At 34.1% G+C, this 17418-nt stretch overlaps 2 protein-coding genes across 2 annotated transcripts; both read left to right on the top strand.

The window, feature by feature from the left end:
• The first annotated feature begins 1353 nt into the window (after positions 1-1353).
• Positions 1354-9944, top strand: LOC123204672. The gene is made up of 8 exons (XM_044621453.1): positions 1354-1887; positions 2622-3968; positions 4189-5988; positions 6822-7907; positions 8341-8445; positions 8589-8678; positions 9150-9260; positions 9351-9944. The coding sequence occupies exons 1-8, from the start codon at positions 1828-1830 to the stop codon at positions 9858-9860; spliced, it is 5109 nt and encodes a 1702-aa protein (XP_044477388.1). The 5' UTR covers positions 1354-1827; the 3' UTR covers positions 9861-9944.
• A 3417-nt stretch (positions 9945-13361) lies between these two features.
• Positions 13362-16500, top strand: LOC123204263 (remorin 1.4-like). Its single transcript, XM_044620867.1, has 5 exons — positions 13362-13893; positions 15086-15681; positions 15760-15907; positions 15984-16065; positions 16151-16500. Exons 2-5 carry the CDS (start codon positions 15414-15416, stop codon positions 16340-16342), a joined length of 690 nt encoding a protein of 229 aa, XP_044476802.1. The 5' UTR covers positions 13362-13893; positions 15086-15413; the 3' UTR covers positions 16343-16500.
• The last annotated feature ends 918 nt before the right edge of the window (positions 16501-17418 follow it).

Genomic DNA, 17418 nt, shown 5'->3' with positions numbered 1-17418 from the left:
ATAGTGTCTATACGTTGTTTGGTCATAGGAGCAAAACCTAGGATCATTGCAATGTTATTTACTCTTCTTTACAAAACGTTCATAAAGATAAATTACATAAGAGTTATAAAATTTCTTAGTATGAATTTGTATAATACGTTGTGTGGGATTGCTTATAGTCTTGGAAGATAAGAGAGTTTCTCTATGATTATATTTTTTACTTCCCTTTCTTAATTCTTTTTCTTCGGTTTATATACTTGGAGTGAAAGGGTGATATTGTCAAAATAGAGAGGCAACAATGTAGTTACGCTTATACGAGAAGCTCAATCCATGAATGGTATCGATGACACTTATAGTTTTTAGAATGAAGGTAATGCCACCGTCATGTTATCATGGTGTTATGTCGTAATCATTAACAATTGTGTTTGTATATTTGCTCTTATGGTAGCTAATACTCCCACTCGTAGTACCAAGGAGGGCATGTGCTATAGTGCATTTAGCAAACATGTTACATTGTTCATTTAGGGAGTACTCAGATATAGTATCTTGACTCTCGTCTTGAAATGATTTTAGAAGGGTATACCTATCCGCATAACAAATTTCGTAAATTTGTAAAAGTGAACTTTTTGACTCATTACTAATTACAAATTCAATGTTGATTTATTAATTCATTAACTTATATTAAGGAAGTAACATAAGAAACATATTGATTATTAAAAAAAAAACTAAATTAAAAAAATTTATCAATAGAGAAAATTTGAGTAAAATATAATACAAAATAGTTTAAAAGATACAACGATTATGATAACGAGGAAGAAGATAAAATTATTAGTAGGACAATATACCTATTCATATGAGTAAAACAATATATGATCATGAATGCCCGTTTATAGAACTAAAATAACATAAATACCCTTGAGTTGTGTGCATTAATGAGGATTGAATAGGTATAGTTTTATATGGTTGGAATTAAAGCAAATTGATGAGAGATGTGATCGTGTGGATGAAAACACAACTTTTGAGATATTATTTTATTTTTAATTTAATATTAATTTTTTGGTATATATAATTTTATTATTTTTATAATCATAAACCATCGATAATCTATTAGAGTGAGTCAATTGTTTGGCTTGAATGTCATTTTTTTTTTTCAGCATTTTTTTGCCCTGTTGATAAAAATGTCATAAATTTAAGTGACAAAGATGTTCTTTGGCGTTAGGAGGTAATTTTCTCAAAAAATGGGTGGGAGAGGGAATTTTTCCTTACCAAACAAAAGGGGCACAATTGTAAATAAAAAAAGAGCAAGGGCATATTAGTAAACTAGTAGTTCTTAATTATGATAATATTTTTCTTCCCCTCTGCTTTGAATATGGAACCTCTCTTCTTCCACTTCCCTCCTCTTTTTTCTCTTCCCAAAATTAAAAAGAAAAAAAAAAAAATCTTTAAAGGAAATTCTGACATCTGATATACTACTCTAAATTTTTAATTTGTTTTGTTAATTCCCTTTTCATGGATTTTAATTTTATATTTTTAGCTGTCATTTTTGTTCTGAATTAGCTCTAGTCAAGGAAAAAATTTTCATACTTCTTTTTTTTTATATTTTTTTTCTCACTTCTTTGGGTACTTGAAGCTTTTGATTTTTGTCGATACCCAGTTCGGTTTTGATCATTCTGATCGTGTATGATCAGCAAAGGTTACATTTTGATGTGCAAAACAAAGGGATTTTGGTTCTTTTATTGTTGGAAATTTAGGGTTTTTGATTGAGAGTTTAATGTATCGATTGTTGTAAACTAGTTTTTGATTACTCTTTGAGGAGGAAATTCCAGTGATTTTTTTTGCATTTTGTTGATGGAGACCTGTGGAGGAGCAGTAGATGATCAAGGCTCAGGGTGGTTTGAAGTGAAAAAGGTCTAAACTTTTTTTTCCTTTTATTTGATACTAACCACACAATTTTTCTAATTTGGTTTCTTGTTATGCCAAATTATGTTCATTATACTTTGTTGCTATAACTGTGGGAAAAGTGGGATTTTTTTGGCTTCTGTGACTTCAGTTTGCTTAGTTTTTATTTAGTAATTGGCTAAATCAAGCTAAAACTCTAATCAATTATTTTTTTTGCATTTTTAAGGAATCAACTATTGTGTTAATAATCTTCTTAAAAATTGAATGGAAAATAAATTTTTATGCTAATTGTGAAGAAACACTGTGAACTCCTTAAGATTTTTTGTTTTTGGTCTGAAGTAGATAAGCCTGGAATAAGTTAGAAAATTTTGTCTCTGAAATTTGTTAGGGTGTCTTTTAGAGGTCGGCTATTATTCTCCGGGGTTGCATTGCCTTGGAGAAAAGTTTTTCTTGAGACATCTTTATCTTCTAGAATTTTTTTAGGGAATGTGTCTGTGGTGCTTAATTGATAAATACTTTTTGATGCTTTGGGTTCTTCCTTTTGAGAATCCTTTTTATAATAAATAATGGTTGGCGTTTCACATAACACATTTTTTCCCTCTTAGATCCCTTAATATGCTATGTTGTTGTACTATAATGACAACCTTGTTTTATAGTTTAATAGTTTCATTATGAAGCAATCCACATAATTATCAGTGACTTGCTTTTAAGTTTTTATTTTTCGTTTCTTGTTTCTTGTCCAGAAACATAGAGGTAGTTCAAAGTTTTCCCTACAAAGTTGGGTTGGGGGACTGTCAGGAAAAAGTGCTTCTAATTTTCAGCGTAGTCAGGTGTCAGCAAATGAAAGAAGTAGAAATTTGGATGGTAAGCGCAGATCCGAACAGCCAAAGGCAGGAGGAAGTTTTGGTATACATGCCCAAGGTTGTATGGAAAATTCTACTGTCTTGTTAAATGAAGATAAACAGGGTACAAATTACCTAGGTAACTGTGTTGAACAAGATAGTGAGTGTTCTAAGTTGCCTCTATTATTAGACACAAAATCTGATGGTGGAAATGGAGATATGGAGAAAATTCTACCAATGGATAAGCTTGATGTGGTTCAGAAAATAAAATGGGGTGATCTAGAGGATGAGGCTTTGTTACTGCATTCTGGAAAAAGTGTTGGAACTGAATATAAGTTTGGTGATATAGGACCTGATAATTTGATGGCTTGTAGAAAGCATGATAGTAATCATGATTCAGTTTCATGCAATACTTCTTGTACAAACCTCCAAGAGAAAAAACTGACAGCGACACCAGTAAATGTAGATAGCCTTTTTGATAAGAGGAATTTGTTGACTTGTAAGGATGATATAACTGAGGATAACTATAAAGTGACAAATAAAACCTCTTCAGAAGATGTAGGGGTATTGATTGCAGAAGAAAAAGCTACGGATCCTTGTGATGATGCTTCAGAAACCAAGGTACTGCATAGTGAAGTCACAGAACCTGTAAATAATGATAGCATAAGTTATAGCAGTCCATCCAATGAAGACACCGGAACAGCAGTGCAGCTTCAGCATCCTGTTGTTGTTTTTAAGGTTGGTGAGCCAAAAGCTTCTCATGTAGCAGTTGTAAGTGAGGGTTCAAGTGCAGCAGTGACAACCCAAGTCACCGAGTCAGATGCTCCCGAACATAATGGATGTGAAAATTCTGAAGAATTATCTTTGAAAGCTTCTGTTGTTGAATGTTGCAGTTCTCCAAATGCTACCTTAAATGATGATGTGTCAAAGGCCCAGAGTATGAATCCGTTCAGTGAAGATGATTCAAGTGAAAGCAAAGAAAGGTTTAGGCAACGACTTTGGTGCTTTCTCTTTGAGAACCTGAATAGGGCTGTGGATGAACTTTACCTTCTTTGTGAACTAGAATGTGATTTAGAGCAGATGAAAGAGGCTATTCTTGTTCTTGAGGAGGCTGCATCTGATTTTAAAGATCTGACTACAAGAGTCGAGGAGTTTGAGAATGTGAAGAAGTCCTCTCCCCATTCAATTGATGGAGCACCAATCACTTTGAAGAGTGACCATCGCAGGCCACATGCACTATCATGGGAGGTAAGGATGCTGACCTCTTTATCTTACCAGAATGTGGCCTTTGCCTTGGATCTGCCCTAAAATTAAAAAAAAAAACATGATGGTTTCACTTATGTATGGCATTCATTGTTATGCAGTCATTACTTGTTTCTTTGGTTTTGGATGCTGTGTATTTGGTTTAGTAATTGTAAAATGATTGATAATATATATGGAGAGGTTAGTTACTTTGTGCTGATTGCAGGTTAGAAGAATGACAAATTCACCGCACAAAGCAGAGATACTGTCATCATCTCTTGAGGCTTTTAAGAAAATTCAACAGGAAAGAGCCAGCTTGCATACTGTTAGTAATGCAAAATCCCTGGGGCTTGAGTGTTCAAATTGCCATTATGTATCTGACAATAACTTGACAAAGTTAGCTGGGACAAGTGATGTAATACACAGTACTAAAGATTCTGTGATGAATTCAAGAAAACAGACAGAACTAACACCTGGTAACTCTGGTGGAGATAAGAGGAATTCTGAGTTACGCAGGTCTAGCAGAGTAAACTTTCAAAATGGTTGTGACCCTTCTCAGAATCCAACTTCTTTGGATCTTAATTCATGTAGGCAACCCATGAAGGACACCTCTGCCACTACTGGTTCTGCAAAAAGTAATAAGAGAGAACATCCTGGATCTGAAACTGAGAAGCTACTGCCTAAGAAGGAGAAAATATTGACCGAAAGTGTTGTTGATAAAAGCCTCAAACCTACAGATCACCTTAAGAGGCCAATTCTGCTCACAGAAAAAGAAAAGAGAAATGCTACTTCATGGAAATCTATGGATGCCTGGAAGGAGAAGAGGAATTGGGAGGATATACTTTCTTCCCCTTTCCGTGTCTCTTCTCGCATATCACATTCACCAGGCATGAGCATGAAAAGTGCCGAGCGTGCACGCATTTTGCGTAATAAGTTAATGTCTCCTGAGAAGAAGAAGAAAACTGCCTTGGATTTGAAAAAAGAAGCTGAAGAAAAGCATGCACGAGCTATGAGGATCAGAAATGAATTGGAAAACGAAAGAGTTCAAAAACTACAGCGTACTTCAGAAAAGTTAAATCGTGTAAATGAATGGCAGGCTGTTCGCAATATGAAGTTACGTGAAGGTATGTATGCTCGCCACCAGCGCAGTGAGTTAAGACATGAAGCTTTTCTAGCACAGGTTGTGAGGAGAGCTGGTGATGAAAGCAGTAAAGTTAATGAGGTTCGTTTCATTACTTCCTTAAATGAAGAAAATAAAAAACTTATGTTGCGTCAGAAACTTCATGATTCAGAATTGAGGAGAGCTGAAAAACTTCAAGTGTTAAGAACCAAACAAAAAGAGGATATTGCTAGAGAGGAAGCTGTTCTAGAACGTAGAAAACTCATTGAAGCTGAAAAGTTGCAGCGTCTTGCTGAGATTCAGCGGAAAAAGGAAGAGGCTCAAGTTAGAAGGGAAGAGGAAAGGAAAGCATCCAGTGCAGCTCGTGAGGCAAAGGCCATTGAACAGCTCCGTAGAAAGGAAGAAAGAGCCAAGGCCCAACAAGAGGAAGCTGAACTTCTGGCTCAGAAATTAGCTGAGAAACTCAGTGAAAGTGAACAACGTCGCAAGTTTTATCTGGAGCAGATACGAGAAAGGGCTTCAATGGATTTCAGGGATCAGTCTTCTCCTTTACTTCGCAGATCTATTAATAAGGAAGGTCAAGGAAGATCTACTCCAATAAACGATGGTGATGATTGTCAAGCAAACATTGTTACTGGTTCAGGCTGTTCTTGTCTTGCAACAGGAAATGTTGCATTGCAACATTCGCTGAAGCGGAGGATTAAAAGAATTCGACAAAAACTTATGGCTCTGAAATATGAATTTCCTGAGCCACCGGTTGTTTGTGAAAATGCTGGAATTGGATATAGAACAGCAGTGGCGACCGCAAGGGCAAAGATTGGGAGGTGGCTTCAAGAACTTCAGAAACTCCGTCAAGCAAGAAAAGGAGCAGGAAGTATAGGTTTAATAACTGCTGAAATGATTAAGGTATTTGCGTTAAACCTCAATATAAGAAATTACTGATAAATACTGTATGATCATATGCATATACCAAAAAGTACTGAATGCTTTAGGATGGAGAGAGAGGTGAGAGATGCAGAAGAAGTAGAATAGTTCTCTCTCTGTCTCTCTCTCTCTCGCTCTCTCTATGGCATCAAGTATTATGCAAATTGAATATGTTAGATAAAACTATATTTTTCTTTTTTAGTTCTACAGTATCCAGAATACATCATTGGTCACCATTAGACATGCTATCAAATATTAAATTTTAACAAATTTGTATCAAGAGGCATTTTATTCTTGTCCTACCTCTTCTCAAACTTTGATAGGCTGCTAAAATCATATCCTATGTTATTGAGATATGGCTTTCTTGTCTTATTTTCCTTTTTAATTATTTAGCTTTTATCAAAAAAGCCAATAATATATGCAGGAACATTGTGTATGAGTATTGCAAATGGCAGTTGGATCAACTCTCTAGTAGGGAAAATTTCCAAGTCTTAATATTCTTTAAATTAGAATGATGAGTCCTCTTATTGGGTGCATCCTTCACTTACCTAGTGAGAGAATTTTGGGCTGACATCAGTTACCACTTCTGCAGCGTGCATGAGTTCTTGAATCATTACTGATATTGATGCATGATCAAAAAATTATTGGGTGTTAAATAATACAAACCGGATTCTCCTTTTGATAGGAGATCTGCCAATAGCTATTTATCATGTCAATTAATTTTAAAATAAATAGAAATGGCTATTACTTTATATAAAGAGGTTGGATTTGTTAAAAATCTAATTTGCTGCCACCAAAATTTCTTTGTGAATCAGTTCCTGGAGGGAAAAGACCCTGAGCTACAGGCTTCACGCCAAGCTGGTCTGCTTGATTTTATTGCTTCTGCCCTGCCCGCTTCTCATACATCAAAGCCTGAAGCTTGCCAGGTGACAATACACCTTTTGAAACTTTTGAGGGTTGTACTATCTGTGCCATTGAACAGAAGTTATTTTCTTGCCCAAAATCTCTTGCCCCCAATCATCCCTATGCTGTCAGCAGCACTTGAGAACTATATAAAGATTGCTGCATCTTTAAATGTCCCTGGCAACACCAACTTACTGTCCAGCAAAGTATCAGTTGAAAATTTTGAATCTGTATCTGAAATACTGGATGGTTTTTTGTGGACTGTTGCTATGATTCTTGGTCATATCAGCTCTGATGAAAGACAACTCCAAATGCATGATGGGTTGCTAGAGCTATTGGTTTCATACCAAGTTATCCACCGTCTAAGAGATCTTTTTGCACTCTATGATAGGCCTCAGGTCGAAGGCTCACCCTTTCCTTCCTCTATTCTCTTAAGTATATCTCTGTTGGTGGTCTTAACATCCGGCCCTGGAAGTACTAGTTCCATCGACTGGGAATCTTCTCATATTGAAACTGTACTGGAAAATGAAAGTCAAGAAATGAAACCCACTGTCTCTCTTGATTCTGGACATGCTTTTGTAAATAACACCTGTGGAGATAGTACACGCCTGTCATCTGTTCAAAATGGTAGCCTGATTGTATGTCTTGCAGATTTACCGGAGGGTGGCCTGTTAGATGAATCGTCTAAAGTAAATAAAAATGAATCAGGTTCTGTTGGCGGAGATGAAAAAAAGAAGATGAATGGTGGTTCGGTTCAGTTTAATAATGCTAACAGGGAAAAGGCAGAATTTCAAGATGAATCACAGAAAGTTCTAACTGAGAAGGATGAGAAGAACTTGGTGGATATTGTTGCAGTGCAAAAGAAAGAAAATATGTTTGGCTTGAAACAACCAATGGCTTTTCTTCTTTCTGCCATATCTGAAACTGGATTAGTCAGCCTTCCTTCTTTGTTGACATCTGTGCTACTTCAGGCTAACAATAGGTTGTCTTCTGAACAGGTAAATTTACTGCAAGTTACAAACATCTTCATTAGTTGATAATTATGTGTCATAATTTTCTTTTCTGGTTCCTTTACTTTTTCCTTGTGTTATGTGACAGTGTTGTTTGCTTATTTGTTTTTGTTTCTTTATCGGCATATATTTTCCAGTAGCTGTAAATACAACTGCCTGGATTCAGTTCTTGGTTAATTTATTCTACCATTTTCTTTCCTGAATTTGTGCTTTCTATTTTCACCCTTAAATTGAAAAGGGATGTTATTTGTTGGATAAATTGTGGATTTAACATATTGCTTCTATTCTTTGATAAATTATTCACACTTGAAAGTTTCTTCAAAAGTATTAGTTGGTTTTTGTCTTGGTTGCCTATTCAGGAATCACAATTCGCTTAAGTTGTCATTTTTGTCTCCAATACTAAGTTATGAATTTACTTTAGGCATCATATGTGCTTCCAACCAATTTTGAGGAGGTGGCAACTGGAGTACTGAAGGTTCTGAACAATTTGGCTCTTTTGGATATTACATTTTTGCAGAAAATGCTAGTAAGTAATTTTTCTTGGCATTGATTTTCTGAAAATGGCTCAGTTAAAATTTATTTGGCATCTGCACCAATTTGTGATTTGCATCTTTAAGCTTTCATGTGCTTCCTCGACCTCTTCTATTTTATCATGTGAATTGATCTCAGGCTAGGCCGGACCTGAAAATGGAGTTTTTCCATTTAATGAGTTTCCTTCTCTCTCATTGCACTAGCAAATGGAAGGTGGCTAATGATCGGGTAAGTTTGTGTATGCTTTCTGTTGTCGAATGCATGGGCAACATACATAGGCATGCATGCTACTCAGTCAGTAACACGCATAGAAATTTGGGTATTATATCCATTTTATTAAGTGGCTGTTAATGCATCAGCTACCTGGTTATCTCAACAAACAGGGGATGCTTAACTAGTACTAGCTTTAAGGTGTCTTCCTTGGGTTGGATGCAGCACATTCCATATTAATTGCATCATAGTAGTATGAGAGAATTTACTAGGGGAATACAATTATGCGTACAAATAAATTATATAAACTTATTTGTACAAACTGAAGTGATAGCTTGTAATTAGGTGATGTGATTATATATATATATATATTTTTTACTTCAAAATTACTTAATCAGATGTTACTACATTATATTGTATAATTTGTTTATACATGTAGTTTACTGTTGAGATTATGGTGACTGCTTGTCTATATGCAATGTGTTTCAGGTCGGTTTGCTTTTGCATGAGTCTCTTTTGCTTCTTGGTTATTTTGCATTGTTTCACTCCGGGAACCAAGCTGTTCTCAGGTGGGGAAAAAGTCCCACTATACTTCACAAGGTCAGTGAATCTGTAACAAGAAGATTTTTTTTTTTTTTTTCTCAAAATGTAATGTATGTAGAGTCTAATTATTGACCTGGAAGAACACAGGTATGCGATTTACCCTTCGTGTTCTTCAGTGATCCTGAGTTGATGCCCACCTTGGCCAGCACGCTGGTTGCTGCCTGTTACGGTTGTGAGCAGAACAAGGGTGTGGTTCAGCAGGAACTTTGTGTAGACATGCTACTTTCCTTGTTAAAATCCTGCAGAAATATTTCTCGCCCGGTACTAGATGAATCCAGTGAGTCTAATCAACAGGGTTCTTCCGAACATAGAAAATCTCAGGGAGACGGTCCTCTGAAATCCAGCCGTTACAGTGCCAGAAGTGCGCGACTTTCACTGGGAAAGGGCGGTGCTCTAGGAAACAGCACGAGAGTTGGCAAGGTGAGAAACCAGAAAGACAGCAAAGCAACAAAAACTTGTGAAGATTCGGCCATGAGGCACAGTGCACTGGCAATGGACACTTCCTTGACGTTGCACCATAGATTCCCTAGTAGCTTTATTGATAGAGCGGAGCTGTTTTTTTCGGCGGAGGTCACTAATGTGAGTGAGGAAGTATGAGGGTACGCTGGCATATCTCATTTTGACACTACTGATGTTTACTGGTTTTTTAACTTTTATAACAACATATTGATACTAACAGAATATAATACTCATCTAATCATATAATAATATATATAAATGTATATTTATTTATATGTCCAAAATGGGTACATATAGTATTACTCTCTAGAAAAAATGCCGTGAGGTGAAACTTGAGAAAACTAGTTTGTAATGGTGTTCAAAATTACTTGCTAATTAAACCAACAACTAGTTTGAATACAAGTTTATAAATACAATAAAGTCGATTTTTTTGATGAAGTTACTAGATTGTCTATTTTGAAAATTGATTAATCGAATCAAATTGGTTTTTAAAAAATTGCATAAAAATAAGTTGAAAGATTATTTCCCACCAAAAGTTTGATGTAAACTTAATTTTTTATTTATTAATTATTAAAAATCTAAATATTCATTTGATTGTTAAATTTTACTATTATTAGTAGGAATAAAATTTTCGTTTCAAAATTTTATTTAAATTTATATTTTAAAATTACTTTAAAATTGTAAAATATTTATTTTTATTTCCTAACCTCTTATTTTTCAGGTTTTAAAAATTGACTCCCCCTTACCCCAAAGTCTAAGTTTTAAACTCTTATTTTTTTTAATTACAGCCACTCCCCCAACTTTCTAAAACATTTCAGTTTCACCCCTTCTCTCTCCCTCAATTTCTAGATTTGATTTTCAATAACTATTCTCCATCTCTGACCGTTGGCTCTTTCTCTCTTGCTTTCTCTCTCCCTCTCAGCCACTCTCTCTCCCCTCTACAACCATCTTTGTTGGAGATGGAGACTAAGACGGTTCGTCTTCGTCTTTGTCTTCGATGAAAATAGTCGGAGTGGAAAGGGAGAGCTATCGGTAAGGTGGAAGGGAGAGATCGATGGCTAGTGGAGGTGAATCATCACTAAAGAGAAGGAGAAAGGAAGACTGGGGTGCAACTGCCATCTTCTAAAGATTTGGGGGGCGGTTGTAATGGAAAAAAAAGATGAGAGTTTAAAACCCTAAATTTGGGGGGGAAATGTTAGTTTTTAAACTTGAAAAATATAAAGTTAGAGGGTAAAAATAAACATTTTAAGACTTTAGAGTAATCCTAAAATATGAGTTTAAATACAATTTCTAAATGATGATTTTACTTTTTATAGTAACAGTGAAATTTAATAGATAAGTGAGTATTTAGATTTTTGATAATTAATAGGATGAAAAATTTAGTTTGCATCAAACCTTGGGTGGGAAATAGTCAATTGACCATAAAAATATAATAAAGTACTAAATTGGATTTAAAAAAATTGAACAAAAAGTTAATAAAATAGGATGGTCTTTTGAAATTTTGTTTAAAGTTAGTCAATTAATAATTTTGTTTAGATAATAAGTATTTTCAGCTTAATTGAAAATTGATTAATTTTTAAATTAGTTTAATTTTGGCTTAGGGTTATCGAAAAGTTGGTTATGATCAAAATAATATTAACTCTGTCTGGTTAACTAGGTTTAAATATCTACTATTTTGTAAAGTTGTTTTGTCACAGTGATTGGCTTTTTGTGGGTTTTTTCATATGGTTATGAATTATTGGTGAAGAGTGGGCTAATGTACAAGTGTTAATTACATATATTAGTTTTCCGTATTAGTTAGAATTAATAATTTTTCATACGATTCATTAACCCAACAGGATGTAAAAAATTGAGTTTAGATTGAGTATTTCCTAACCCTAATCGAACATGAATGTGTTATACACAAAAAAAAAAAAATTTGACAAATTAATTTATAAGATTGTTGATGTGTAACTTCTATATATTTATGCGTATAGGTATTTAATAATGTTAATGCAATCAATCATATTATGTATATATTTTTAAGTATATAATTGAATAAATAGTTAATATATTATCATATGATTGGATGATTTTGACCTAACACAATATAATAATATGGTAGGTCGTGCTTTTGTGAGCTTTTTGATGGGTAGATGCATTAAATATTATTTTTTTAATTTTTAGATTTATTTAATTTTACAATAATTTTTTAAGAATCAAGGACAATTTCTTTAAAATTTTATTAAAATATCCCTTTTAATGCAAAAAAAGTTATGGCTATGTACTAATGAAAATTAAAGGGATATAAATTTATTTTGTGTTATTGTTTTTTAGGCCAAAGGACTTATTTCTATTCAAGGTTTAGGGTAATTTCAAACTTCTGCTTATATAGTTTTAAAACTTAAATACCTATATTTTTATTAAAATTCTAAGATAGACTCTTTTTGAGCTACTGGCATGAGACAATGGATGGGGAAGTGTCAACTGTCGATTGGAATAGAGGTGACTAGAGAAAAGAAAAAAATCTAAGGGAAAATAGTAACTTTTTAAACTTTTAAGTGGGATAGTTTTTTAAACTAAGATGAAGAAATAAGAGATATTTTAATTTTTTTGCTAAAAGATGATTTTACTCTTAACGTTAATTGATAATTTCAATATAAGTGTGAGTATTTAAGTTTTTAAAATCTGACAGGTGAAACTTTAAAAGTACACCAAATCTTGGGTGGGAACAAGTATTTTGGCCTTTTCTTTAACATTGAGTTTAACAATTTGCCATGTTCATATAATTTTATATCCTTCAATTCACTTCTGTCCCTTTGATTTCAACAAATGAATTTCTTGAATTAAATACATGTCATTGTGTAGATGAAATTTTGCCCTAACAAAATGTGGTATGATACGATATATATAGAAAACAATTTGTATATTAAGATATATCAAATTGATATGATATAATATGTGTATTGTTTGATACGATATATATTATATGATATAATGTATAATACTGATATGAATCAATATACATTTTTGAAAAAGTGATGACGTTTCATGGGTGTATTCAAGAAAATTTAAAATTTTAAAAAGTATTTGTAGTATTTTTTAAAATAATAACAATGTATTTACGTTTTTATTATTATTTTTAAAATAATATATCTTACGATATGATATGATACAAGATATAAATATATGATATAAAAAATTAAGTTTTCGATATACAATATGATACACAATTTCACTACGTTGTTGTTTGCAGTGTTTTTAAAACTGGATTAGATCATCTGGTTAAACCATGAACCACTCTACAATCTAGTCCGGTTTCACAATCTGATCAGTTTATATATAAATATTGATTTATTTGAAATTCAGTCAAACTCGGTAAATACGTTGAACCAAAAAAACCATTTAAAACTAACAATTTGTAATTGGTTTTTTTACTTATCTATATAATGACGTGTCAATTGTTTAATTAACATATTTGAAATTATGTTTTATATTTAAAAAATATGATAAATATTTGATACTATTCAAAAAATATATAATAATTTATCAACAAATTAAATCAATTGGTTGTTCGATTAAATAGATCAAACTGTAAGATGACCGGTTCGATCACTACTTCGGTTTTAAAAACACTGCACTTGTTGACCGTTATCGAACCAAACAAGCTTATCTCCTTCTTGTTCACTTTCAACTTTCCTTGTTCACAGCTGCCTCTTGTTCAGAACAAACTTACCTAATAGTATGACCCAATTTCTGAAAATGGAAAACCCCACTTCCAACCAACCCGGGATTCCGTTCTAACCGACAGCTTTTGGGAACTGGTTTACTCGCATGGATTCACCAAACGGAAGCCAACAAGTTTTCGCCACCCTGTGAATCCATGAATGCATGTGATATTATACTTTGATTCCATTCACAGAGAATTCAAAGTTTATGCATTTTGGTGCATCTTTGTCGTCTGTTTTCTGGTTCAGTTTGAGAAAAAACTTCGTGAATTCTTCATCAAAATGGAAAGCAATTTTCAGGGTATAAATTGTTTTCTTCCCCAAAAAGTTTTCACCCATTTCCTGTTTCCGTGAGCTTCAAAGAAGCTTATGGTTCCGTCTTGTTCAAAATCCGATATTTTCTCCAAGAGAAGATCAGAATATATAAGAGTTCGTAGATTGCAGAATTTGATCAAGGAAAAGAGGTAACCCACTTCCACGGCTTAAATTTTCTTAGGGTTTTTGGTTCGGGTAATCTTTGATTACTAAAAACAAAAAATTATGATTATTGGATATTAATTATTATTGTGTTTGTTTAACAGTAATAAGTAATTATTGTATTCAGTTGAATGAAATAAAAAAAATAATAAGATCTTTAAGTATAATTATTTTAAAATATTGTTTATGATGCTTTATATTTATTGAAAATAATGGTATTTCAGCCTTAAACAATTAATATGTACAAATAAAATTATAACAAAATCAATATTATTTTTATTATAAGAAATGAAATAAGATAATGTAAGTAATAAAAGATAAATTATTAGAATAATATAATTTGATTATTGAAAACTAAACGCTTCCTTAGTGTATATAGTTGGCCAAAGGACTTATTCCCATCCAAAGTTTACTATTTTCTAAGTTTTCACCCATTATCTTTTAAAAATCCAAATACCTATCTATAAATAGTTAAAGTTAACAAAATCTTTTAGTTTTAGGGGCAAAATTGTTATTTGATTGTGATATTAAAAAACAATAAAACTTTATCTCATTTTTCCCCTCAAACCTGAAAACCTAAAAAATTTCCTCAAGGCTTAAATTTTCAAAAAGTTACATTTCTCCCTTGATAGGTTTAGGGTTTCTTCCGGTACAAAGGTCTTCGTCAGAGATGAAGACGTCGTCTTCGTTGTCATCATTGAAGCGTCATTGTCAACAACGATGACGATGTCTTCATCGTTGGAGAAGGGAGATAAATAGTCACCGGGAAACCCTAAACCTAGTAGGGGAGAAATATACTATTTCAAAACCTAAGACTAGGGGGAAATTGTTAGTTTTTAGGATTTAGGAGGAAAAATGAGATAAAATTTTAAAACTAATGGATTTGGTTAACTTTAACAATCCATGGGTGGGTATTTGGGTTTTTGAAAGATAATGGGTGGAAACATGCAAAAAGAGTAAACTTTGGGCGGGAATAAGTGATTTTGCCCATATAATTTGGTGAATTTTATTCTTTTGATTTGGTGGGTTCAATTCATTGAACTGGAAACTGTTAATTTCTGAGAATATGATTTGAGGAATTAAAACCTATGAAATTTAATATGAGATTCCCGCATGTTTCTCTTTATTGAAAAAGTTATGCCAAGATTATGTTAACGTTGCTGGTGATGACTTTGCTAGAGTGAGATTTTCTGATCCTCAAAAGGAGGAATCCAAGAAAGCTACCCAAACAAGCCCACCATTTCAACAAATGGACTCCTTCATGGGAGGTTCTCATCATGTACTTCTTTAGTCCATTTCTTAAATGAAGCTAAATCCAATTTGGTTCTTTTGCAATTACGTTAAGATAGAATTCTACATTTTACTAATAATCCATGAGATGAGGAAAAAATAAAAAAAGAAAAGAAAAATGGTAGATGGATGTGTGACAATTTCTTTGCTTTCTTAATAGCCAGATTATTTAGAAAACAAGGTGCAGGACTGGTTGCAGAAGCAGTTTCCAGGGCCAATGAAAGATGATTATGATCTGAAGCAGAGCGAGTTGGCAGTGGCCGTTGCAGCTGCGGCATATTCCATTCAATCTCTGGAAGAGGCTGAAATAAGAAAAAATGTGAGACAGGAGCTTGAATTGCCGAGTTCTGCTAGGCTAACCAGAGGTCTCTCCAGCAAGGACCAGAAAGGAGGAGAAATAAGAAAAAATGTGAGACAGGAGCTTGAATTGCCAAGTTCTGCTAGGCTAACCAGAGGTCTCTCCAGCAAGGACCAGAAAGAAGGAGGTAAATCTTAACGCCTGAAGTAAAATTTCGGAGTGATGCATTTTAGGAGAAATAAATTATTGAATCGATGTTTTCCAGGTGAAACTTCTGCTAGAGATTTGGCAAGGTTGGAACTTAGGCGACATGAAAGTGCTATGAGCTTCGGGGAGAGAAACCAGAAGCAGCAGGCAAGACAGACAAGAGTTGATGCTTGGGAGGAAGAACAAGTGGGAAAGATCAACACAGGGTAAGCTTCACTTAAGTTTCTGCAATTGAAGGTTTTCTTGGAGTTCTTCTGATGAAAATTAAGCTTGAATTTTCAGGTATGAGAAGATAAGATCTTCAATTCTTGCTTGGGAGAATGAGAAGAAGATGCAAGCCAAACTCAAAATGGAAAGGAAAACGGTTGTGTACTATTTGATTTGTGTTGTTATTTGATTAACTTAATGACCACCAATGAATAAAAGCAAGCTTATTGATTGAATTGCAGAGCAAATTGGAGCATAAAAGGGCTGTGAACCGACAGCACTACCAGAACAAAATAGCAAGAATTGAGCGAATTGCCAGAGAAGCTCAAGCAGAAGTAGAAGAAGAAAGAAGAAACAAGGAGTATGAGATAAAGCAAAAGGCCAAGATGATTGGATCAAAAGGAAAGTTTCCTGTCAGGTGTTTCTGCTGGTAAATGGACGGGAAACAGTGACTGATATGTATATATGCAAATTTCCTCAATGAGGGAAGGGATTGTATCTCTCATATATGCAGTTCAATGTACTTTTTCTACTGTTAATTTTATAATTAAAATCGAGTCAGAAAAAATGGACACAAATTAGTAGCATTCAATTGCCGACTTTCTTCTTTCAATCCTTTTTCTGGGGATGTAGTTTTCTTTTCTTTCTTTTTAATGCAAGGCAAAATCACAAAACAGAAGTGTGTCTTCTCCATTTGTTGGCAGACTGGCAGGTGGCAGCTATTTAGCATGGAAATGAGGAATTTGAATGTAACATCCCTAGTCTAATAACCCGGCCTACTGTCAAGATATTGTCCACTTTGGACACACAGTCCATCATGGTTTTGCTTTTGGACTTTACAATCCAAAACGCGTCTTAACAGTTTAAGGAGCTGACAAACTATTTAACCAGTCAAATTCTCCCACCACTAATCGATGTGGGATACATAGACAGAGTACAGATAGACCCAACATCTTTCCTGTGCTTTGTCGATATGAGATTCACCTAAGGGTATCACATACACCCTCCCTTACCGGACTCAGCGTTCTTACTGAGGTTTGCCCCACCATCGTTCAAGAGGACATGTGGAGCCTCTCTGATACCATTTGTAACATCCCTAGTCCAATAATCCGACCTACTGTCAAGATATTGTCCACTTTGGACACACAGTCCATCATGGTTTTGCTTCTGGGCTTTACAACCCAAAACGCGTCTTAACAGTTTAAGGAGCTTATAGGCTATTTAACCAATCGAATTCTCCCACCATTAACCGATGTAGGATACATAGACAGAGTACAGACAGACCTAACATCTCTCCCGTTCTTTGTCAATATGGGATTCGCCTAAGGGTATCACATTGAAATACTAAAATATATTTTCTCAGAAATATTTCTCTTCCTGAAACACATTTAGAATTTTTGCTATAATTTTGAAACGCCCCTGAAACATTTCGTACCAGTTTCAGGGAGTTTCAGGGACAGAAACATTTTGGAAACGCAAAAACGCACCATGGGGTGCATTTCTGCGCTTC

This window comes from Mangifera indica, chromosome 20 (assembly GCF_011075055.1).
Source record: "Mangifera indica cultivar Alphonso chromosome 20, CATAS_Mindica_2.1, whole genome shotgun sequence".
In the NCBI taxonomy this organism is placed as follows: domain Eukaryota; kingdom Viridiplantae; phylum Streptophyta; class Magnoliopsida; order Sapindales; family Anacardiaceae; genus Mangifera; species Mangifera indica.
The sequence above is the reverse complement of the archived record's forward strand: the minus strand, read 5'-3'. Positions and strand labels throughout refer to the sequence as shown.

What these genes read in the sequence shown, in the direction of transcription:
- LOC123204672 (XM_044621453.1), top strand. Translation starts at nt 1,828, where the DNA reads ATGGAGACCTGTGGAGGAGCAGTAGATGATCAAGGCTCAGGGTGGTTT. An exon ending in ATAGGTTGTCTTCTGAACAG is followed by an intron (nt 7,908 to 8,340) that starts GTAAATTTACTG and finishes AATTTACTTTAG; the next exon opens with GCATCATATGTGCTTCCAAC. An exon ending in GGAAGGTGGCTAATGATCGG is followed by an intron (nt 8,679 to 9,149) that starts GTAAGTTTGTGT and finishes AATGTGTTTCAG; the next exon opens with GTCGGTTTGCTTTTGCATGA.
- LOC123204263 (XM_044620867.1), top strand. Translation starts at nt 15,414, where the DNA reads ATGAAAGATGATTATGATCTGAAGCAGAGCGAGTTGGCAGTGGCCGTT. An exon ending in CAAGGACCAGAAAGAAGGAG is followed by an intron (nt 15,682 to 15,759) that starts GTAAATCTTAAC and finishes GATGTTTTCCAG; the next exon opens with GTGAAACTTCTGCTAGAGAT. An exon ending in GTGGGAAAGATCAACACAGG is followed by an intron (nt 15,908 to 15,983) that starts GTAAGCTTCACT and finishes TTGAATTTTCAG; the next exon opens with GTATGAGAAGATAAGATCTT.